This window comes from Phasianus colchicus, chromosome 3 (assembly GCF_987193195.1).
Source record: "Phasianus colchicus chromosome 3, bPhaCol1.hap1.1, whole genome shotgun sequence".
Lineage (NCBI taxonomy): Eukaryota > Metazoa > Chordata > Aves > Galliformes > Phasianidae > Phasianus > Phasianus colchicus.
Genome location: NC_143438.1, coordinates 61358074 through 61383699, shown reverse-complemented (window position 1 = coordinate 61383699; position 25626 = coordinate 61358074). Strand labels below are relative to the sequence as shown.

At 36.9% G+C, this 25626-nt stretch overlaps 1 protein-coding gene across 10 annotated transcripts in view; it reads right to left on the bottom strand.

Annotated features, from left to right (window-relative positions):
- The window catches only part of CSPP1 (centrosome and spindle pole associated protein 1), a 52974-nt gene that overhangs the window by 27230 nt on the left and 118 nt on the right, over nucleotides 1–25626 (bottom strand). For 4 of the 10 annotated variants that reach the window (XM_090137676.1, XM_090137674.1, XM_090137677.1 and 1 more), the window contains exons 1-16: nucleotides 23999–25426; nucleotides 22085–22188; nucleotides 20754–20850; nucleotides 18790–18890; nucleotides 15807–15887; nucleotides 13885–13986; nucleotides 12631–13073; nucleotides 9647–9748; nucleotides 9367–9449; nucleotides 7457–7550; nucleotides 6715–6772; nucleotides 4064–4236; nucleotides 3231–3349; nucleotides 2113–2191; nucleotides 1637–1757; nucleotides 183–330 (exon numbers count right to left, since the gene is read on the bottom strand). In XM_090137676.1, coding sequence (XP_089993802.1) covers nucleotides 183–330; nucleotides 1637–1757; nucleotides 2113–2191; nucleotides 3231–3349; nucleotides 4064–4236; nucleotides 6715–6772; nucleotides 7457–7550; nucleotides 9367–9449; nucleotides 9647–9748; nucleotides 12631–13073; nucleotides 13885–13986; nucleotides 15807–15887; nucleotides 18790–18890; nucleotides 20754–20850; nucleotides 22085–22186 — 1903 coding nt within the window. In that variant the 5' untranslated portion in view covers nucleotides 22187–22188; nucleotides 23999–25426. Of the gene's footprint in view, nucleotides 1–182; nucleotides 331–1636; nucleotides 1758–2112; nucleotides 2192–3230; nucleotides 3350–4063; nucleotides 4237–6714; nucleotides 6773–7456; nucleotides 7551–9366; nucleotides 9450–9646; nucleotides 9749–12630; nucleotides 13074–13884; nucleotides 13987–15806; nucleotides 15888–18789; nucleotides 18891–20753; nucleotides 20851–22084; nucleotides 22189–23998; nucleotides 25427–25626 lie in introns of those variants that run through there. The other 6 variants (XM_090137673.1, XM_031604867.2, XM_031604868.2 and 3 more) reach the window with 6 other exon arrangements.

The following is a 25626-nucleotide window of genomic DNA, read 5'->3' as shown; positions in this document are numbered from 1 at the left end:
CCCTTTGAATCATTCTACTGAAATGAAATCAAATATTCCCAGAGTGCATCTGCTTAAAACAAGTATTTCTGTTTATAAATAAAGCATTATCAGCTATAAAACATGAAATAACATATGTGAATAGAGCCCTTACTGGAGGGAGAGAATCCTCAAAAGACAGCCCATAGTTTTGGTAAACATACTTATCAGATTTCCTTTTGCATCTCTGAGAGGAGCTCCACCACCACCTTTTCCCCAGGGATTGTAATTCCTCATTTCTGCTTCTAACTTGGCTTCGTAACGTTCCTTCTCTTCTCTCTCTTGTCTGCGTCTTTCCTCTCTCTCCCTTATCTAAAAAGAAACAATCCAAAGTTAGTTGCTTAAAAATATCACAAGACATATAATTTGATTAAGAAGGTACAGGAGTTAAACTGAGTGCTCTCATCACCTCATCTGTACCTAGTAAACTTCATTTCAGTGCCTACCAGGCAGACAGAACACCAAACTGTCACAACATGCAAATAGAGTTGTGTGTAATCACAGAGGAACACTTTGGAAGTCTTCCAAACATTCATGTCTGATACCTGCAGTAGATCAAAAGTCCCATATTCTTGGATCTTACGATAGAGGAGGTTGTATTGCTTCTCAGTCTGACACATTTTGTTCAGCCTAAACTCTGAGATTAGATAAAGACTTTTACCCATAAACACTAAGACAATGTGATACAATTCTGAAACTATTCATTAAATCGCTGTACTACAGTAAGACATGATGATATATGTAAATAATGCATAACTGCTCATATGGTTTGTTTTCCTTTGTGACTGCATTACATACATGTAACAGTGTCCTTACTACTTCACGTAGCTTTTATAAAGAGAACAGCTGTTAAAAAAAAAATCTAACTTCTATTCAAAGCTCCTGAAACACACTACTATTCCTGTAGCTGAATTATGTTAACATATTAAGTTTGTTCCTTTCGTGCATCAAATAATAAAAATAAAATAAAGTTTCCCTTTATCATAGAATGGCTTGGATTGGAAAGGACCTTGAAGATTACCTCCTTCCAACTCCCTGCCATGAGCAGGGTTGCCACCTACCAGACCAAGTAATCAGACAATTTTGAATGAGGTGCAATGAGTCACAACAAAGACACATCCAACCTGCAGACTGTTTCCATGCTTAGGGACATGATTCAGTGGAGGGTTGTTAGAGTTAGGGTAGTACGGTTAGGTTGAGGTTGGACTTGATAATATTTAAAGGTCTTTTCCAACCCAAGCAATTCTATGATTCTATGACTTTGTGTACAGTGAGAAAAAAAAAAGAACAGTATATTCTGCTCGCTTTTAATGATACACAGAATTATAGCTTTGAAAAATTATCTTGTCAGGATTACTAGATCTTTATGTCCAAGTGTGCAGTCTCTCACGTGGCAGTAAGCTTGAAAAGCTTGCTAAGCTTGCTGTTTATCTGAAGAGCTAAAATAAGCTAAAGAAAGGTCAGAGGACCAGTAGAAAGGAAACAACAGAGAGAGGGAGGGTTAAGGAAGCTTTTTACTAGCAAATGGAATGAATATCTCTGAAAAAATACTATAGTTACAACCATTATACGTTAACAAGAAAAAGAAGAAAATGTCACCAGCTTTTTAACTCAGTACCTGCTGCTGCAATTCCTGCTGGTAAGATAATGTTGCCTCTTTGTAAGGCTTTGACTTTTCTTCAGAAAATACTCCTACGCTTCTTTGTTTGTCTCCCTTATTCCTCTGCCCAACATTACTCCTGAAGCAGAAATCCATACATATAAAAATGGAAAACATCAAGCATCATAAGTTCAAAAGGGAAGGAAAAAAAATTTAAAAAAAGCTCTGCCCAAAATACATTACAGCCTAAGCAGTTTATCTATATAAGACAGAGAAGTCCACTGAATTATTACTTAGAGATTGTTAAATATAAGTTTGAAGAGTAGCCTTTAACATACTTTAATTCAATATATCTTGTTACCAAACTACTCCCAACATGAAAAGCATATCAATACAGAGAAATGCAAACAAAGATCCAATACTTACCAAGAATAAATAACATACATATACAAATAGTATAAATTATACAACAAAGAATAAACATCATTACTTACACAGACTGCTCTATCGGGGCTTGGGCTAAAGGAGGATCCAGGTTAGGTGTGGGTTGCATTCCCATCATACCTGTGCCATCTGCAAAGTAAAACAATCAAAAACACTGTATTTGACATCTGTATTCATACTGAAATAGGAAAGGCAGTACTGTGCCACAGCAAGGCTTGAAATCACTGCACATACTATTGCTTAAGTCTGAGACAGTAAGAAATGCAACTCTAAAACAAATGTCATGCTCTCAGATTTCACGCCCTAGCTATACTCTACTTTGTGACAACAATCTTAACCCTGCAGCTGAACTTTAAGTATCCATTTGTTTAATACTCTAAACAGTAAGCCATTGATGACAAAACTAAAAAGAAACTTCTTGGATTTCAAGATTACAGACTCCCATCTTGTTTTTTCCTTGTAACTTCAAAGATCTATCAAGCCATAAGCTACTACAGTTCAAGACAAAGAGAAATTTACAATGGGGGGGAAAAGCTTCTGCTTTTAAATATCTAACATTCATGAAATTCCCCAACTGACATCAATCCCATTAAAAATTGCCATCAGAAGTTTTCTTTGTTCTGTGTTTTAGATTTTCTATGGAGGTACCAGAACAATTTTTTAGAAGTATTTCTGGTTCCTATCCCTACCACCTTCCTCCCTTCCCAAAAACCACACCAAACCTTCCCTACATCACCCTTATTTCACTCATTAGACCATCATAAGCAAAGGGTAAATTAAAACAAAAAAAAGTACACTGGTTTACTTAATACAGTTCCTTCAAAAACATAAGACATATCTGAAACCACAATAACCAATTAAGTATAAAATCATTTTAGTAATTTTGAAAAAAAAAAAGAATTGAAACTACAAAGAAAGTAATGTGGGCAGCATAATGGCTAAGCAACTAATCTTGTTAAAGTCTTGAGATTTCTAGAAGCTGTAGCTTCTTTTTGCATCATTCAAAACCAATACTGGAGGAAAAAAAATCTTTTCATTCTCATATTCAGCACACAACTAAGAGCTAAGTACAAGCAATTGTTAGTAGTTAAATTATTCATCAGTTAACTTGATTAAAGACAGTTATCTGAATCACTTACATCCAACCCATCCAAAATCATCAACTTACAATATGCAAGATTGGGATCCAAAGGATTCCTTGCTCCGTAAAAGTAATACGCGTCATCGTAAGGTGTTCTATAGTTGTCTGTCAAAACTGGTGGTGGAGGTGGTGGCATAGGGGCGAGCCTTAAAGAAAACAAGAACCATTTTGGTTTGTTTCACAACTGAACAGATATCACTTAAAGAAATAATTAAAGAGAGGGAATTCACTGTGGGAAAATGTAGCTCAGTCCAAGAACTCTCATTAGTGCCACGCAGGAGCAAGACACAGTAAATCTCAATGAGGAGTCAACCTTCCCTTAGGGAGTAGCAGATGAATCACACTATTCCAGGAATCTAAGGAGCATAAAGGAAGCCTATCTTCTTTAACTGGTTCAGTTGATATTTGCAGGTTATTTCCGTAACAGCAAATAAAACAAGCCGTGCAGCTGTCTCTGACCAAAAAGCAAGCAGCACAGCACAGCTTTAGCTGTGGATGTCTCATCCCTGGAGGTTTTCAAGGCCAGCCTGGACCAGGGCCCTGGCAGCCTGATCTACTGTGCTGCAATCCTGCCCACAGCACGGAGGCTGCAATTAGATGCTCTGTAAGTTCCCTTCCAACCCAAGCCATTCTGTGACTTTATGATAAACCACTGTAAGAAAACCCTAGGTATGGCAATGTTATGTCAGCACAAAGTAATTTACTTTTAAGCTCTTTTTTGTTAATATTAAAATATTGCTTCTATCTTCATTAGTTCCTTGGAGAAGGACTGCAACACCGCTGAGCTCTGCCTTTCTATGCAGCAACATAATAAACACTGAACTTATTTAACATGCAAAATCAAGGTGATGATCAAGCACCTGGGAGCTGCCATTTCACCAAGAGCACTGGCTAGCCCTCTGTGAAAGTCTTCATTCCCTGGAGAAATAGAAGGCATGGACACTGGAGTTTGGAAAGCAACCCTGGGCCTTTCAGGTGGTACTTTCTCTTCGGAAGTTCTTGCTGTCAAACCAAACTGCTTCAATCTATTTGGCTAATGGAGAAAAAAAAGAAGTAGAAGAAAACAAGTATTTACCATGTTATCAACATGGAATATTCTGAACCTCCATTTAGGTTGTGTTAGTACCACTAGTACCTAACTACCTGTTCAGATTTCCTGTAACTGCATTTTGCTTTTTCCTTCTTGGGGAACTACTGGAAATCTACTACTGCAAGGAGATCTAATATGTTTATCACAGATTTAAAAATAATCTTCAATGCAGGTTTCAGGAATTATATCGCCCTAGTCATTATCCAGGAAGAAGTATTTACTTACTTATCTGTAGTACAGCTTAACCACAGCTGCTAGTTTCCCACACAGACAGCATTCTCATATTAAACAAAGGAAAAGTTTATGAAATCCACCCCCTCTAAAATTAAGAGTTCATAATCAGTAGGAATAAAGACAAACACACACTGAGACTTTCTCCAATAAACATTTCTTTGCAATGTCATTATTTTTGAGGTTCCTTTAAATTAGATTTTTGTCAAGCAGTACAATTACATTTTTAAAAAATATTATTTCTTAAATAAAAGTAACAAATGTTTATTGATAACTGGCAGCCTCAGAAAATGGTCAAAGGCAACATGCAAGTAGAACAAAGGCATGCAAGTCCATTAGTTTCACAACTATCCTACCACACTCACAAAGCCCCTACACCATCTGCTACACATAAGTATTTTAATATTTGTTTAAATGAACCAGTATAATAGAAGACCAAAAAACCCACCATATGCTATATAAGTAAAATCAGATTGTTTTTGAATTTACCAGTCCTAACATTGTAGAGATTCAGCTACCGTGCATGCAGAGACAGTAATATTAGCACCAGCTAAATATTAAGTATCTAACAGCAAACTGCACGTCCTACAGCAGGAAAGTATTTCAGCAAAATATTAAATGTTTACCTCCTCATCACTTAGCTGCAAGACAGTATATACAAGGTAGTTAGTACTCACCAGTCATGGACTACAGCATTAAGATTAGAATTCACAAAATCTAGATGTTATTTTTTATTTAACATTTAACTTCAAATTTCTAGTTATGAATATGAATAGCAGCAATTTAAAGTTATAAAGCTATCTACAGATATGTTTAACTTATTTTTTCAAATCTGGTATCTGGAGCAGGAGAACATTTAGAACAGCCTTTTTCACTAACAAGCTTAACATCAAGTGTTCCCAGCATCTCCCAGATTTCAGCTCTGGGGCTAATTAAAGAGGTAACTATGGCAGTCAGTTTAGCTTGAGGATTGTTTTCTTTTAAACAAGCAGTAAACACAACAGTCTACTTTTATATACTCTGAATCAGGCACTACTATTGAAGCAACCTGGAAATAATCAAGAAAACCACCTCACCTCTCTTCAAGATGCAATTTAAAGTTAACAGTGAGCGTTGCTTAATGAATATAGCAATTCCACTCAACCAAAGGCTTTCAGCCAAATTAATGATTTTTAAACATGTCCTGAACTTACTCTGGATGTAATTTTGCTCATACAAGTCCCTAACTGAGATGCATGCAGAATACAGAGTGCTTCCCCACAGTATGCATATAACTGCTCAGGTTTGATCAGAAATGCTCACTGCAGCATCCTCTGCTCAGTTTGTCTTCTTTTCTTGTATAACTCCCACCCATACATTTCAACCCTCTCTGAATCTCCGGTCAGCTCTAACCCAACTAAAGCAACAGAAGAGATTCAGATTTTTGCCACCTAAGCAAGCCAAATCAGTTTGTGGAAACAGTTCAAACTGATGTCACAGATGCTTCCAGCAGAGAGGCCAGGAACATGCAGCTGGAACACATGACTGTGCCCTATCTCCCTATGTACAGCAAGAATTTTAGTTCTGCTTAGCTGTTTATTTAGCTGCATTTTCTGTCTCCTGCCTCAAATGCTGACTTTATTGCTGACAGTAAGCTACAGCAATACATTCAAATTCATTTTTTAGGAAAATGAGAGCTCCTTTCATGCCTCTCACCAGAAGTACCTGAAGTTCCTTTCTATGGTGTACTTTCCTCAAAAAATAGTACCGATAATAACTGATAATTTAAGTTGGTAACCAGTTAAATAATAACCACTTTACTCTTGCTTGAGAAAGTTATTCATCCTTCGTCTCCAGTAGAAGACATCTACATCACTCAAGATGCACTGGCTTTGGCCTCTTAAAAAACAAAACACACATGCAAATGATGTGTGCAAATCATCATACTTATGTGACAAGCAGTTTGCCATGGATGTTACTGGCACTGACAGTCCACTCCTACGTATGGGATGATCAAAATTTTTACTAGAATTACCCTAATAAGGAAGTGAAGGCAGTAGTAGCTCTGCAGTTAGTCTTACAAGTAACACAACATTAAACATCCTGTTTTTTATTAAATCACATAAGAAAGCTTTTGCTCCTTAACATTCTCCTTACATAAGAAAAATTTCACGTAAGTAGGGAAAAAAAAAAGACGACCAAATTCCTCACCTTCTTTTCTGGGTCTATAGCCCCAGAAGCAGCAACTGAGAGTTCAAGTTCCTTCTCACTGTTTTTTTAAAAAAAATAAAAAAATAAACTCAGAAAGCAGCAACAACTAGACTCATTTTTTTCAAAGCACAAATATCACAACTCTGAAACGGCTATAACTCTGAAAATACAGAGTTGTTACATCGTAACACACATCTATTTGATTTCTTTTGGAGTCAGGATACATTTTTAATAAATATATTCAAATAAACTATTCAGAACTATACTAGTAAATAATATATTGTAATCTCCAGTCCCAGGTTTGTTCAATATGTACAATTTTCAATCACAGTGAAGCTGTCAAAAGTAACTTTTTAATTCATTATCCTTTCATTGGCCTAATGGTGTGTTTGTGTATATCTCTATTGTTATTCAGCAAGCAACTACTTACTAATACTTAAGTAAGAAATTGGTATTTTATTATTCTGCATAAGTCATATGGTCAAGAACTTTGAAAGTGAAAGGTTACTTTCCTGAACTGGAGGGAAATAAAGATTTATTTTCAATTTTTCAAAGTAATTACTCACTCTTCTCCCACCAAGAAAGCTGAAAGCTGGTGAATTCATTAAAAACTAAAGTTCCCATTCCCCTAACTTAAATAGATGTAATTAACCTACCTAGCTTGAAAATTATCACATTCAGTTAATGAAATTCCTTTACATTTCAGACACTCTCTTTTAAAAATAAAGTAACTTTCCATTACCGCCTCTTATTTCGCTGTTGTTCAGCCATCTGTTCAATTAATTCTTGCCTGTATTTCTCCTTTTTTCTTTGGAGAAGTTCTAGGTCTTGATCACCTAATGGAAATGGGCACACATTATGTAAACCCTTCACAAAATACACAAACGCAGTGGGCAAATGCACTGCAAGTCAGTCAAATCAGAAACACAAGACACAGCATGGTATGCCATGAGGCCACGGTATAATCTATGAATATACAGATGTTATAATTAAGAAATACACAGGAAAGTTAGGCTAAGTAAGATTATTACAATAGAAAGATAATAAATGGAAAATATTTACTGATGTTGTAGGCTCACAATACCCCCCCCACAAGAAGTGCTCTCTCCTTCCTCAGTAGCAATCAGCACTTAAATGGGAATTAGGAGAGGTGGAGCCAGGATCCACCCCTTCTGGTAGTACAGGTGAATTGCCTTCACCTGTGCTCCTGTAGCTGACTCATTGCTTGCCTCAGGTGGTTAATCAGAGGTTCAGGCCATGATTCAGCTGCTCCCACACATGCAACACAACGACACAATGACTGAAGAAGTGCTACTTCAATTTTACATTTTTATTCTTTTCCTCTTATGCTCCTCCACTAAGGAAGCTGCACTGTGGCATGTCCAAATTATGAACCATCACTTTGGATAAAAAGAAAGTTAAAACAAAAACTAGCCAAGCCACGGGGGAAAAAAAGCATATTGGTTTACTTTTAAGATGGTTTCCATGACTACTACAAATTAGAGAAGTACTGGCAGATACAAATATATAAAAGGAAAACAGGGATTACATCTCACATGGATTATATGAACTTGGAAAAAAAACCCCTCCAATTCTGGTAATTTCTCCAGTGTGTGGAGCTTTCTACTAATAATAAATTACAAAACAAATAACAATAAAAAAAACCATAACTCTAGATCATCAGTGACTTAGACCTGACCAGTGAAGTGGGCTGGAGAAAGAAGGTAAAAAAGAAGGAAAATAAATACCCACAATTCACAATTGCCTCAAGTTTCTTTCAATTATTGTGCTACGAGTGCAAAGTGACCAAAGTATGCAAGAGAACCTCATAGGTTGCGACTTGTAACTGAAACCACTTCCTATTTCCAAACATTTAAACTTTTACACAACCTAGTTACAATCTTCTGTGAGGAAGACTTTGTGTACTCAGGTGAGTACAGTGAGATGTTTGCAAACACAGATACAGCACCATGATTTTAATTCTGCCTTCAAACCACTGAAAAAATCATCCAGCCACATATGCTGAAGACCAAGTACACTCGCATGTAAAAATAAACAGAAACTAATGCTGAAAACATGCAACAACAAATTATCCAATTTTGCCACCAACTAAAATTTAGCCTGCCCTCAAAGACTTGTATCTAAAGAACCAATTTTCTTGTTCCTGCCTTATTTTCTGATTTTAGCTAGGAATCCTAAATTCTTAGCAGTACTTCTCTCCAATAAAGTCAATAATGATGTTCACTGATATAATGGCTACATTTAAGCAGCAAGAGATAATCAAATTATCTGTTTTTGCACACAATTGTGACCACCCATTCCCATACTTCTGGGATTCATTTTGGAGTATCAGGTTGTGGTGTCTTTGAAAATGTACAGGTTAACATTTGTAACATTTTGTATCATTAAAAAAAAAAAATGTAAAAATGTATCTGGGGTTTACCCTGATAACAACTAAGAAGAAACTTGGGCCCTTCAGAATTAATTAGAAAGCTCTACAAAGTTAAGTGGGAAAAGGTCTAGTTTTTACTACTATTATTTTCTCTTTGTAAATAACACTTATTTACCAGTATCAGGGAAAATAAGTATGAAGAAAAAGTGAAATGCACAAAGAAAAGCTAATTATGTCATTAGATAAGTTTCTATACATACCAAGAATGAGGCCTGTAGCATATGTCATTTCAGGAGCAGACTTGGCAGGTTCATTAGCTAAAGAACTAATCTGTGCCTGATTTCTGGCAAAAACAAAGAAAACAAAAAGATCGGACTTGAGAATTTAGTTACGCTTTGTGTAAAATGTGACAGATGCATTTACATCTTAGCTTAGTATCTTAGCTGTAAGAAAAGCATGGGTAATTTTGGATTAGGGATTTTAAATAAGGCTTTTCCTCTCACCATGATTTTGTAGTACAAAACACATTTTATACCAGACCTAAAATTTCCAGTTCGCGAGATCCGTTGCACGTGTGATCTCTCCTTTAATTCATCTTCATAATTTGCAGGTAGATCTCTTACTATTCCATCCAGATCGGGCCTTAAAGAAATAGAAAATACTTAGCCATAGTTGCCTAAAAACATCTAATCTGAAATGAAAGGTGCAGCAGATGAATCCTCAGCCTGATTGCACACTGGATAACAGAACCAATTTGGAAAATACTATGCAATTTTTTTTTTTAGAAACAATTCACTTTGCTAGCATTGTCAGAGCAGCATTTTGTCTGGAATTCAAATTCCCAAGTCTGCTTTCATACAACCTTCAAGCCAAAGGGATACCACATCTCTCACAAAATGTCTTTTTACTTGAATGTCTGGCTGACTGCATGCTAGCTGAACTTTCCTGTGTAAAATTCACTTTTCCTTACAAAAACAGATATTCCCCTCACAAGGAAGACACTGAGGCTCTGGAGCATGTCCAGAAAAGGGCAACTAAGCTGGTGAAGGATCTGGAGCACAAGTCTCACGAGGAGCGACTGAAGGAGCTGGAATTGTTCAGTCTGGAGAAAAGGAGGCTCAGGGGAGACCTTATCACTCTCTGTAACTACCTGAAGAAAGGTTATGGCAAGGTGGGGGTCAGCATCTTCTCCCATGTAACGAGCAATAGGATTAGAGGGAATGGCCTCAAGCTGCACCAGGGGAGGTTCAGGTTGGATGTTAGGGAAAATTTGTTCCCAAAAAGAGTGGTCATGTGCTGGAGATGGTGAAATCATCACCACCAGGTGTTCAAGAAATATTTGGATGCTGTACTAAGGGACATGGTTTAGTGGGTAAATATTGGTAGCAGGTGGACAGTTGGCCTAGATGATCTTGGAGGTCTTTTCAAACCTTGGTGATTCTATGGAATTCTTCACTGCAGAGCCAGTTTCCCTGACAAGTTTTATTACTCTTTGTTGTTTATACTGATACAACCACAATCCTACCACTGGTGCCAACCCTAGACAAGATCTCAGAAGTGATGCAGGATCACACACTTGGGTACTTGGACTGCACTGATTGAAACTCATCTTGCTCTTAATCCTAATGGATTAAGCCCACAACAACTTGAGCCACAGCTGTTGGGTAAATGTAGTGAAACAGTCATTTCAGCTTTTTTAATGACAAGCTATTGTTAACTATGCACCTGATGACATTTGATCAAGATTAAAGACAGGTAAATATGGCAAATACCTGAATTCAGGAGCTGAAGTTCAAAGTGTTCACGTATGAAGAAATAAAAAAGAAACTTCAAATAATTCCAAAGATGCTAAAAAGGATAAGCACACTTATATATAAGCACAAGTGAGTTTTTCCCAAAAACATCTAGGGTAGCTGAATTTACAAGCTTTTCTAGCTCTGAAAATTACTCTGTATTGAGAATGACCAGTTACTTTGAGAAACTAAGGCGAGAATAGGTATTCTATGAAAAAATAAAGCACACAAAATACAAAGGTATATTTTTCAAAGCTGGGCAAAGTCGTGGAACTCCTATTAAAGAAATAAAACCAAAAAAATCCAATGTAAATATAGAAAGAAACATTCTTTCGTGTATGATAATCCACAGCTCTGTGAATCTCTGTAATTTAAGTTACAGCCAATAATCAAAGGCAAAAGGATGCAAACAAATTATTAAACACTGACTTGCATCTTAGTTTCTGTTATAAATCAAACAAGATCTGGAAAAGGTTGACTACATCTGAAATGTGTTAAGAAAAATGTGAAATCTTTAGAAGCTCAACTGTCAGTGGCAAGATGCTCTTTCTTTAAGAAGAAAAAATTGTAGTTTGTAAAAGATGAAGTGGAGCTCCTTCCGAAGAACAAAAAATACTGGACTACAAATTGCATTTAATACAAAAATGATGAAAGGGCATTTTCAAGTTAAAAAAAAAAAAAAAGTCTGCAAAGTAGTAACTAACATACAGGTTTTACAGCAGTGCTTTTTTTCCTAAAAAACACTGACACTTCAGCTATCTTTGTTAGATGCTGAATCAAGCTTCTACACTGTTTCATTCTGCAAATTTGTTGGAGAAGAAGATCCTACTTAAGACTTCCTTTGCTCCATCCTGTGGCACAACATGGTAGAAATTAGAAATTTTTGTATTTTGCACTCTCTTTTCCAAACTACATTCAGCATGAACACACAGTCTTGCTCCTGCTGTCTTTCTGACCACTGAGCTTCCATTTTGCCAGTCTTATTCAGAAACATTACATGAGGAAATACGCACTTTTAAGCGTACTGGACATATAATCTGCACCTCTCAAATGCTTCCACACATTTTTCCCATACTTACTTGCTTAACTTCATTCCTTTATGATTTCTTTTTTTAAACACTAGAACTGCTGAGAAGTAAATGTCTCTACAAAAATACTTTTCAACATTACTGTACTCTACTGCCACTCGATACTAGAAAAGAAGCATGACTCATTCCATTTAGAAAACGTGTTTCCAGTAGAAGAGCATCCAGTAGAAGATTGTTTTTTCCAGATACTCATTTGCAATGCTATCTAGAATATTATCCTTGTAAACAGTGACTCAAAAGATCATTTAGTCAGTCCAGCAGCAACTAACAATTGCAGTACTTAACACCACTCAGAGTGGCAGAATTTGTCTTCTGTTATTTCTAGAAGCGTTAATTCTGTTTTATCTTGGGCTGTTCACAAACACATATATTCTGACCAATTAGTACTTATAAAAAGTACTTTTTCTGGTGTAACTTCATCAGTACCCTTGGTTTGTATATAAAATGCCACCTAATATACAGATTTGATTAGGTATTTGTCCCATTTTTAAACATTTTTCAAAAATGATAACAAAATTATTTTCTGAAATAAGTCCAAAAATTCTGTTTTCACATGTGAATCTTGTGTAACTTCCATTGAGATCAAACCATGGCTGTTAACAAGGACTACAGAAATAAAGTAGAAAACAAGAGTTAAAGATACCTTTCAGAATAATAAAGCCGGGGAGGTTTTCTTTCATAAGCACTTTCACATCTAAATCTAGGATCTAATTCTTCACTTATCTCGGGATCATAGTCCGTTCTGTAGTATCTTCGATCAAAGTCACGATCCTCATCAAGTCTGTGATACCTTCTAATAGGAATTAGAGATTGGTTCGCAAATCCCCGATGTCTTCTACTAGGAACATCCAAATCTTCATCAAGTCTTTTATTTAATAGTCGACTTCTTAATTCAATTTCATCATCTAGCCTATGGTACCTGTCTTCTTCCAGCCGTCGCTTATTTAGCTCTTCATAACCTTCTGTGGAAGTAAAGGCATCTTTCCTGAGAGGTTCTGCAGCTGTACTACAGGACTCTACATCTGGACGTAACTCAGGTTGGAGCCTGGTAACAGCAATTGGTTTTTTATTCCTGTCCATCTGATGCTGTTTAATGGGAAAAAATATTTAAAAATTTGAATATAAGCAAATCACATTCGAGGAATACAAAAGCAAGTTTTCATTCAAAATCTGACTGAGGAAAAAAACAGCTATATCTTTACAGGCCCTGCACCTAAGATTTTGAGTAATCAAGAAACAGGGGACACAAATGTACGAAGTCTGATCCCTTTCTCTCCGAAGTTCACACAAAGAAAATTTGGGTAGCCACTTGAAATTGTCAGGTTGGATAAGGCAATGGTGGCAAATTTGTAGCTGTCTATAACCTAAGAATCTCTAAATGAGAAATTGTCACTGGCACTGAAACACATTAAAGAAAGGCTTCAGCTCAGAATTTGAGATCTATCAACTACGTGCTCAGTCTGTATTCAAGAATAAAGACATTATTTTGACTACAACTGCAAGCATCATATACTGGACAGCTAGCACTTGTTTTGCTTTCTCCTGGACTGAACTCGGACTGAGGAAAAGCAAGGAGCGCTGTGTGGTGCTCAATATTTTGTCCAATGAGACAGCTTCTTTAGCCACCACTTCTACCACCAAGAATGAAGTGGAGACCAGTTTCAGAGAACGAAAGCATTCTTCTACCACACAGACATGACAGAAGTAAAAATCAAGAACTGCACTGTGCCATATGACTCATACTCAGGAATCACTAGATACCATCCATGAAAATGCGGCCCAGGTAAAAAACATTCTTTGCTCCTTTTGTCTTATTTTGCATGTTTTAGTCAAGAATGAATAACCAACAAGATTATTTATGTTCTCTTTTCTATCAGCTTCAGTAAAAGTGAATTACCTCTGTGCTTTTCTTTGCTAGTTTTCTTAGCTTTTCATTCCATTCTTCTTTATCCCTGAGATACTGATTGTAGTCCTTGTTTCTTTCAAGACGTAGTTTCTCCTAGAACAGACATTGAGAAGTGAATCAATTTTGCATTTTGAGTGGTAGCTTTTAAATTAATCTCTTCACCTTATCCAAGAAATAAGGGATGTTTTTGCAGGGCACCTTAAAGACTGCAGAAACTGCAGACAGCTATGAAAGCTGCCAGAGGGGTATTCTCCTAGGCTAAGAGACTAACATCATCCTTAACAGGTTAAAAGCTAGTAAAACACCCAGCAGAAACATCAGTATGCTGGGTGACTGCACATTTTACCTAGTGCAGAAAACAAAAATGTAAGCATTACTCTCTAAGCATTATCTGCAGAAAGGCTGACTATTTAGCAGGGCACAGTGGGACACCTTCTGGCAGCTTTTAGTTTCTACAGTAGCAATACATAAATGGATAAAGAGAATACACCAAACCTCTATACAAAATCTCAACTGAATGTCAAACTGCTATTACAAAAAAAAAAAAAAAAAATCCCAAGTTCAGAGGTCTTTATTTTCCACAGAATTAACCAAAAATATTTTTCACCATTCCCAAAAACTTGAAACCAACTTAATCTAGCACAAACACATTCTTCCACTTCCCCAAGCATTTCACTCTTGCTGCCTCCCTTTGTCTTCACACTAATATAATTTTGGGGATTCGGGGCTTTTTCATAATGCTTTTCATTCATTTGAGGTCTCGTGGCTCCTCATAAGCCCAAACATTATTGTCAGGACAAAAGAAGGCAGAAAGAATTTATAAGCACAGCTAGGACGGGAGCAACACATTCCACAGCAGAAGTCACGTGCCAGAGTACAGTGACTGCATAGCCACAAACAGAGCAAGAATGTAATTCTAAAATAACACAGGTTTAAAAAATATGCATCTACAAGGCTAAGAATGCAACAACAGTCTAGTCGTCCTCCAGCTCTTTTCCTTGTGTGTTGACCAGGGTTTAACGATCCTTACAAACCAGTAGTAATCAACGAGTCAGCAGCAATATTTAATAAATGACAATATTTCTGCTGTTTCAGTGTCATGGCTCAATTCACAAGAAAGCACAAGAAAGGAAGAGGTAATATAATGCAAACTGTGTGAGGGCTTCAAGAGTCAAGTGACCCCCATAAGACAGTTTTAGGCCTTCACAGAAAGATACTATGCCTCAGAACAATGGGGCAGAGATTAATAAAAACCATACATGGGTGTTGCATCTTCATGTCTAACCCCCACCAACATGCAATAACAGAGACTGACCTAGTTGATACATTTCTCCAACATATGAAAACAAAACTAGACATCTCAGAGATCAGAAGGGGTTACATCTAGAGAATGTGTGTTTTTCATCAAATACATTAGTATAGTTCTCTCAAAGAAAAAACAAACATGGGAAAACTGTACTAACAGTAGCAATTTGTGAAATAGCAGATCAGCTTTTATTTTACATTCATGGATTAATCTGTTTAAAATAATGATTACATGACAATAAGCAGGTAGTGTACAGACATGTAAGTGTACAGTGAAAGAAATGAAAACAAGTTGCATATAGGAGAAAGTACACTTTCTGTTAAGCTGTGATATCACTATAGAAACCATTGTAAGCAAATATTTTTTAAATTGATCTTATCATCAGTCTGGAATAAGTAAAAAATCAGAAAAGTATACACAGGTGTAAGAAAAAAGTGTCTTTTATTTGATTGGTATGCACAGCTGGACAAGAACAAGCACAAGCAGGAGAGCTTTTAAACACCTCAAGTGCCCTGTAAACGTAGGCAGAAACCATTTTTGTGTAACAGTTAAGACATCTGGGTTCATTTTCAAGTTGTACACCATTTAATTTCCTCCAGGCACTCACCTTGGCAGACCTTCGCTCATCAATAGGAAGAGATAATCCCTGAGTATAAGGGTCTACTTCACCTGTAGTCAGGTAATTTTTCTACAAGGAAGAAAGAAAACATAATTCACTACACTTTAGAACACTCAATCTCACTTGCTAAATAGCTGCTAGGAATTATAGCTGCTGAAATGTACCTCATCAGTTCAATGAAACAAAGACAGATGATAGCCATCATACACTGAAGATGTGGGATTTTCTCAGAACAGATGAAGTGAAGTCAAGAATACGGTAAGTGAAGGGCTTTGTTAATTCTGAGTGTTAAGCTTATGTTTGGAAGTGTTCATCGCACTTTCTTTTATACTACCTCAAGGACTATTTAGTCTCTACATATTAAAAGATAAACGTATTAAAAATTTAAAAAATACTGAATTCTTCTGTAAAATTATAAGCATTAAAAGATTTTTCCAAGACGTTGCTCTACTTAAGATGAAAAATTAATTTTTCCAACTAGAGAAAACGTTGGTTTCTCTCTTATCTCAACAGATGGAACCCATGCTAATGCTAGTCACCACTCTTCATATCAATACTACCTGTTTCCTACAACAGCAATCACCAACATTTCCTGATAACAACCCACTACCAAACCTTGCCATTCCTTATGGAACATCAGTTACTTTCTTAATGAGCTTCCAGCAGAAAACACGATGGCACTGTTTAGCCCAGCTCCCTGGGTCACAGCATGAAACTGGGCTGTAGAGCTGGCCAAAACATCAGCCCTTCCAGCCAAACACCAAGCAATTCTGGAACACACCTTCAGTCTCGAGGTCTAGCTGTCTCTTCACACATCACTCCTTTACTAAAAGCATCCTCAAACCATTCTCAGTCAATCAAATTATGTTTTATAAATATATTTATTTAAAAAGCTTATTTATTTCCATGATTTGGGCTGACGAGGGGAATTAATGGTATTGCTATAGATACGGTATTTTACTAGAATGGAATCTTCCTTCTATTATCTATGCTGTAACTTAGCTTAAAAGCTTAGAGTAAATAGGTAAGAGCTCTGCGTGCTCTGGTACAAAACCATGCCATTATGACTTATACATTCCACAGCTACACAAAAGATGTAAGGGATTTAAGCACCGTGCAAATATTCAAACGCAGAGACAGCTATATTAATACGGAGAACTAAGCTACATTTCCTAGAAAAAAAATAATTATTTTATCTCTTCCTCAGGCTTTACAAGCTTAATATAACATAACTGAAAAGCTTAAACATCTAAATATGTAGAAAACAGAATTCAGTTGGGAACATAATACTAAAACTCAACTCAAAAATTTTATTATTCAGGTGCTTTGGTGGGAATTATTAAACTGATTAAGTTTTCATACAGTATTCTAACTTCTGAAGTTTCAGATTAAACAAGAAACAACAATTATATACACATCATTTCAACTAGAAGTTAAAAAGCCTGTTCATTCTGCTTTGCTGTAGTAATTCAGGAATTCCAGTGCATGCTTAATGTATTTTGTTTCACATGCATGTTATCCATAGCCCAAAAAAGAACAGCCATTAATTTTCTACCATGCTACCTTCTGGTCCTTTACTGAAGTTGCTTAATCTGAAAAACCTGGATACACAACATTAAAAATGTGAAAACTAACCATTAACATGCATGACAGCATAATGATATATAGCAGAATTGCTACAACTGAAGGCAGCTCATAAAGATGTGCCTCTGCTATTGTTTTTCTCAAAATACTTCATTCTTGCATTCGAACCACTCACTGCTGACTGGCTTCATGCTTTTTAAAGCACCACTGATGAGATTTCACTGTAATTCCAAGAGCATTTACAATATTTAAGAGCTCACTATTTTATCCCATCTTTATTATGAGTTGAGATATACATACTTAACACCTATCTAATGTATGCCTTGAAGCAAATGTTTACTAAAATAAACTTCTCTACAATCAGCATTAGGCAGTAACAATAGCAAATGCAAAGGAAAACAGAAATCAGCAAATGTTTTTAAATCATAATAACAGAAAATAATAAATAAGCAATCATTCTGCACAATACAAGCAATGCAATTAATCACAACTAATCACTACAGCACGAACAAATACACAAAGCACAAAAAAAGTAATGATTTCTTTTTTAATTCAAAAGGCATGAAGCTTTCAAACAAAGCAAAAAGCTACTAATTGAATAGGGAAAAAAAAAAAAGATATTGCAGGCACCCTACCTTTCTTTTTGCCTGCGAAATACCCTAAAATCAGGGAAAAAATACTATTCAAAAAAATGTCTTCTGTTCAAAAACATTTGACTTCGCAAGAACTGATTATTTTCTTACAGCCAATCCATTATTCCATTCTAAGAACTAAAGGCACTGATCAGCATTTTCAAATGGAAATTATTTGCTTCCTGATTTTTTGTTAGTGCGACCTGATGCATTAAGAAGGGATACAGAATATTCCCAAGATTAGGACATTTCATACATACCATTTCCATTTAAAATTATTACTGTTGCAGATAATCAATCCTGCTAAGCAGAGCATGGAAGTTCTTTTATCCCTAAACTAAAAAGAAGCCAGGAAATGGAGTCACACTACTTAGAGGAATTACAGACAGCAGAATAAATAAGTACTTAAGGATGATATTTTAGAAGAGTGTGATATTTAAATTCTTAAGTAATAAGAAAGCAGTAAAGAGACAAATAAAGGAATTTTGAATACTGCTAGATTCTAAATGGCAATGAGATCTAAAATCTAAAATGTATTCTAGAAGCCTAAAATATAAAACCCTTTCCAGTGGTGACACTTTGAAACTGCTTTTATTCAAAAGGTCTTTGAAACCTTTTGAATAAAACCTTTGAAATTCATAACAACTGCTTTCTTATCACAAATTTCCCACAGATCTTATTCAGTTTTATTCAATTAAAATGACTCTTATTGTAAAAGACTCATTAAAGTCAGACAACCAGACAAGAACCACTACCTGAGAGAGATATCGCCTATAATCTTGTCGAAGTTCCTCTTTTAGTTTATGCTTCTTTCGCTCATATTCTTCTCCGAGAGGTAAACTCCAGCCATAGTCACCTGAAAGTTTAACTCTGATAAACATTATTATTCTACCATTTGGAATCAATACAAAGCATATACTGCAAAACATACACCTGGATTTTAATCAGACGTGGCAAAACATGAAGATTGACGCAAGCAGCGAGTACAAAACAAATGAAATTAAAACCCACTCTCTCTCTGTGATTAGTTGGATGGAAAGCATGCTAGAAAAATTCACTGTTTGGGGGATATCGGTTTTCCTCTAGTCCTTGTGTTTTTCTCTCCCCACTGGAATAAAAGAGCAAATTAATTAAAAGAGAATATCAACTACCTACAATATTTAGGTTATTCTGACTTGTTTCTTTTAACAAATGTTTCAAAGGAAATCTCTCTTCTTTCACAAATTACTCTATAAATAATTGATATTTTAGGTACTGCTAACCGCACAAGACGAAATATGCTGAACTAGAAAGCAGGAAGCTGCTCATTTAGCATGAAACACACAAAATCCACATTGGCTTCCAAACTACTAGAAGGAATCAGACTTTATAATAAACATATTCAATTTTTCTTTCCACTTCAGTGAGTCATACTTTTTTTTTTATTGAAAAATTCAAAACACATATTTAGTTCATTTTAAGAGTTACTGTGTAGTCTTGTAACACTCTTAAAATACAATGCTGTGGAAGTTGGCTGCTGTTCCTAGAATACATTTATCTACTTTGTAAGAAATATGCTCTGTCCTAGCAGACCACTTCTGCTGAGATTTCCATCACTTCCCACAGACAAAAAACACACAATAAAAGGACTGCAACTTTCATTTTAATTGCCAGTTGTTTCCCTGAAAGTGTTTCCACTTCTTTAAAATAAAAAGGACAGCTTTTAGTCCCACTGAATGCTGCAGAATTAAACCAAAACATGGAAATAAATGAGGTACAAAATCTAGGAATCTATACACAAAAAAAGGATTGCCTACCAACCAGGAGGGGACAAAAAAAGCTCTAAAGTTGTCAGGACAACCTAAGCTACAATCGCAGTAGTAGTGCCTACAGAAAGGAGATGGTATGACAAGGAGGGGAGGATGATGCAGCACAGAATAAAACAGGGGAAAGAGCATTGTCACACATCCACAAAACAGAATCACAAATGACACAGAGAAAAGAAAGAAAACAGAATGATACATATGGGAAAAAAAAACCCAAATCCTACAACTGTGATTAAAAAGTCCAGTCACAACACATTCACAAATCTAATAGTTTCACTGGTCTTGGAAGAATTCTTAACTCAGTGCTTGCTTTCTCCTGTATAATGTATGACTGCATCATAACATCTTTATCATAAAAACAACAAAATCAGTTTAGTACTCTATGCCTAAAAGTTTAATGGATATTCAGCATTTGCAAGAAAAAATTACTTTAACTGTGTTTGTTTTAGCCAGATCTGAATGAGCCTTGTAAGCTGCGAGGCCAAAAGAAAAGGCATCCTTACTTCCCTGGCACAAAGCACAGAGAAAGTGCTCTTCAACAGCAAGATGACAGTTCAGATGAAAGATGGACTTCCAAAGCTTTTGCTTCCAGTACCTCACATAACAGGAAAACATCAATCACCTACTGAAGACTAAAGAAACAATTTTTTGTCTTGCTTTTTTTAAATAATGCTACTTCTGGAGGAAAAAAAAAAGTGCTTTGCACATTTTCCTTATTCAAATCCCAGAAAAAACAATAATAATTATTACAAAAAATTCCACACAGCATCAAGATACTTGAAAGAATAAAGAATCAGTATGCACTTCAACTAATGCTTTAATTAAAAATCCAAAGCAGTAATTGCTTTCCAAAACTTCCCAAAGGTGATCAAGCACTACTTAAACCCACAAGATGCAAAAAATATATACTATACCTAAAGGACAGTTCTGCTGACTGTTTGGAGGTATGTTTTCTTTAGACATGGAGATGAACATTTTGCCAGTCTCAGAAAGCTTCTCTGATTCCTTATTCTGGAATAAAAACCAAAAAACACAAAAGTTTGCATCATCAGTAAGAAATGTCCCAACAACATCATTAATCATTAACATCATTAACAACATCATTAATTTGAGAAAGGAGATTGAAAGTAACGTTTTAGCACATAGAACAGGTTATAAACCTCACTGATACTATCAGAAAAGTAGCTTCTCCTCTACAACACAGAAATTAGCTCAATAATTTTCATGTCATAAGGTATTTCAACTATACTTCCACATGGTTTCATAGCTTACATGTATCATCTCTGTTTTCTGTGGGAACTGAACTGATGTACTGCACTCTGCTTGAAACCATGAAAGAACTTCAAGGTATTTCAGGGCAAGATGAAAGTACCTGATCCCTGTAACTATACTTTCACCACACACCTTCAGACTTTATCAAACCACAGGCTGGAAACATTCTCCTCCTCTTTATCTTAGTTTTGTGCAGTGGATACAAAAAATGCAGGCAGCCCAATGACTCTGTAAGAAATAACTTTCTTGGGAGATGAAATACAACTAGGTAAAAATATTGACATCACCTACATAAAGGGAAAGAAATTCCAAATAACCTACCAAAACAAAACCAGGAATGAAACATTATAATTGCATTTAAAAGCTTAAGCTATCTGGGGGTATGTCCACCCACTTTTATTTCTCCTTTTAAACTAAGGATCTAATTCAAGCTGCCTGAGAGTTACAGTAGCTAAATAATTTAGATGACAGCTTCTTGCTAAGTACAGTTAAAAAAAACTAAATGGTGATCTGCACATTAGAAAAGATGCACAGCTTTAGAGTCAGGTGCTAAGATTTCTAATAGGAAAACCATGATAAGAACAGATTTGGTTGAACTGATTGGACTAAGTACTTTTTTTTTTTTTTTTTTTTTTTTCCCCTATTTTGTAGTTTCCCTATCAGAAACGTTAAGGCTATTTTTCTACCTTCCACTCCCATCCCACCACCCACTCTCTTAGAGTGGGCAGAGAGCGGTTCCCTAAATGGAAAATACAAATGTTACTGTGTATGCTTGGTGGCAAACAGCTTATAAAAAGACCTACCTAAGTACAGATAAGAAGTATCTATGGTAGAAATGGGTTTGACTAGATAAATCATTAATATATGTGTGTGCTCTAACAACATATACACCTTTAAGAGCATACTAAAAGCAAGCTTAAAGTGAGATCCTAGAAATGTGTTTAAATTCAGAGAAGCTATTTAATACTCTTACCCTTATTTCCATGTAAGGTGGATCATTTTCAAGCTCTGCCTTATCTTGTGCCAATTTGGCCTTCTGATCTTCAATAAACTTTTCTAAATCTTCTGCCATCATTTCTAAGTTGTAGGAAAAACACATTTGTGTCAGAATACAGAAGAAAAAAACAAACCAGAAAACATGCATTGGAGTTGGACAGCATACTGTTACTTTTTGTATCAATAAAATAACAGGAGCAACAGGAATAGCTACCATCTTGCAATTACGGTACTACCATGGATACCAGGCAGCACTGCATTTAATCAGACATGCAGTTGATTGCCTCCTCTGTTAGCTGTGCATCTTGCCTACGTAGCTGAAAGCTCTTCAGAGTTGGAATGTTAGCATCATTGTAGTGCAACTTATTGTACACTGCTGCCGCTAGATAATTTCATAATAAAAATTAAAAGTGAATTAATTTAGTGATGGTGAAATGGTACAGAAGTCAGGGCACATCCTCAGGTTTCACACAGCTGGTTTGGGTAGGCTTATTAGAATTAGAAATGCTGAAAAGCTTCATACTGCATAGACATGGAGGGAAAAAAAAGAAGGAAAAGAGTGACTGCATTCAAGCCCACTCATCCTAATCTGAGCATTCCCACCAATTCCACTGAAGAAAGTCATGTGAAACCATGCCAATGGATAAAAAAAATCTTATGTTATATTCTACTCTTACAGGAAGAATGAAGCGAGAAGGAAATCAAGATCCTTAAGTCACTCAGATGCTAACCCCATAACTTCTGTAATGCAATTGCTTGTGAAGGCTTTCATCAATCCCATCCTACCCGGGTTCTAAAGTACAGACTGTACAGCAGTTTAAATAAGGCTAATTCACTATCTTGCTAAAAATTATATTAAGTAAACAATAAGCCCACAGTAAGAAGATACTAAATAATTTCAGGAAGAACATCAAAGAAATTCAAAACAAAAATAGAACCACCAGGAATAAAACACACACACACAAAGCTCAGGAGAATAAGACATTAAACAGTAAAACATGACACAGCGTTCAGGGAGAATGTGATTAATGCTTACTATGAAAATCAAAACGAGAGAAGTAATGTCAAAATTGCAGCAGGTAAATAAGTTAATGTGCAGTTAACTTCAACTTCAACTTAAGGAATACAAGGAATACACCTAATTGAACCTTCACGTCTTACATGAGTGCTCTCTTGGATTGAAAATATGAACTCTGATATTGTTACAAAGGAGGCAGAACTAGGACATCCTATTTGCAAGCCCTAGTGGTACCACAGGACAAACAGTTCCAAAAATAAATTCCCCATCTGATTTGTGCTAAAACTTTAATCTCATTACTTTTGCACAGTGATAACAGATCAAAGATATCTATGAGACGGTAAGATTTCAGGCACTGATGAGTTTCACTGAGCCTATTAAGTTACGTAAGAATAACGAAAAGCCTGTTAAATAACTTGTCATAGAATCATAGAATTGCTCAGGCTGGAAAAGCCCTTAAAGATAATCAAGACCAACCTCAACCTAACCATACTACTCTAACTCTAACAACTAAATCATGTCCCTGAGCACCACATCCAAACGGTTTTTAAACACATCCAGGGATGGTGACTCAACCACCTCCCTGGTGAGCCTATTCTAATGCTTAACAACCCTTTCTGTAAAGAAGCGTTTCCTGATATCCAACATAAACTTCCCCTGGTACAACTTGAGGCCATTTCCCCTTGTCCTGTCACCTGTCACCTCTGAGAAGAGACCAGCCCCTCAAATCTAGTAATACATAGTAAAAAGTAATCATCTTCATGGCATCAGCGACACAGTGCAGCATCCATAGCAGAGAAAATTCCTGCATGAAGGAGCGTAAGCTTTATGAGACAGGAGAAAATGGCAGATTATACAGTTACACAGATTTACCTGTCACTGTCACCTCAATCCTAAATAAAACAGTATGCTGTTGGTTTAGCAATGTGTCAGAATAATGGTGTGAATTACCAGACCCTTGCAATCATTCCTAGTGATAGCAGCAGGTTCAAAACCAGGCTTGAAGACATCACTCAGTGGGTACCCTGTGTAGAGCAGGAAAGGACCACGTGGTAAACACTGGAAAAATCTAACAGGTATCCAGAATTGTATGGTACAAGCAATAGATGTGTCAAGATATTTAAAATAAAGTATTTTGTAAATGCTATTAGAAGCATATATGTTTTTGACAGCAAAGATCTGTCGGTTCTTCCTTCAGCCCTATCTTAAAACTTGTATTTGCATGCCCACAGCACAGTATCACTCAAATGAAAATTAAATTAAACGTACTATTTGTTCAGCTAGAAAAAGCCCTAAAATATATATATTTCATATATTTTAGTTTTCAAGACTGTTTAGCTTGGGTTTTTTCCATACCCTATTGCTTTTAAAATGGAATTTTGCATAAAAGCAACTCTGATAAACACAAAGCCAGATAGACATCACCTCAGTCACATACAGCAGGCAATGGAAAGGGTAGGTACATTCAAGAGAAAAAGCCATGTCCTAATGCCAGAGATAGACACTGGATCTACATGCAAACACAATTAATAATGCATGTCTCCATCCTCGAGACACTTGAGCCACCTGCTTGTATATGCAGTCAGTATATTGCAGTGAGCTCTGTGCATCTCTTTCACTACCTAGGGAAACATTCAGTGCGCTCCTTTTTACCACAGAACCATAGAATTGCTCAGGTTGGAATAGACCTCACAGATCATCAAGTCCAACCACAACCCCTTCCCTTCCCCTCATATTTCTTCGAGGAAGCGAGGCACAGGATCTAAAATCAGCACGTGTGATCAGACAGACTGCATGCTGTGCTGTCATAATTCTAAATATCCAGAAAACCTGACAGATGGCCATTCTCCTCCATAGAAACTGCAGCAAGGGTGGCAGGGGAGTGAAGTGCTCCAAGAAGCTCCCACGTGTGACGTTCAGTAACTGCACTTACAGGCATACTCACAATTAACGAACTCTAACTTAAAAAAAAAAAAAAAGAAACAACATGACTTTTCCTAACTGCGAAGGCAACCATCCACCGAAACACCAAGCCGATGAGTTCCGTGAGTCATTTCCCCTCACATTAAGACCTCACCTACATTTGCAGACCACGTCCCGCGGCCCCAAAACAAATTAACTGGAGGAAGCCCTCAGGGACGGCTCACGTTTATTTCTCCAACAGCGCAGCCTTTCCCGACGCGGGCGGCCCCAGCGCCCCTCCGCCTCCCCGCACCGCTCCCGGAGCGGGGCGGGGCTGAGCGCCCGGCCCCTCACAGCAGCGCTACTCCGTTGTCAGGCAACGGCCGTACAACAAGCGGCTCCCGCCGGAACGCCCCGCCGCCCCCACGGGGAGCACAGAAGCCCGCTCCGGCCCCGCGCCTCCGTTCCCCGCTCCCCGCTCGGCCCCGTCCCGTTACCCCGCCGCTCGCCCCGCGGAAGACGGCGAGGTCGCCCGCCCCGTTCGCAACCCGGGGCGGACGCTCGGCCTCCGCTCTGCGGAGCCGGGAATGGGGCAAAAC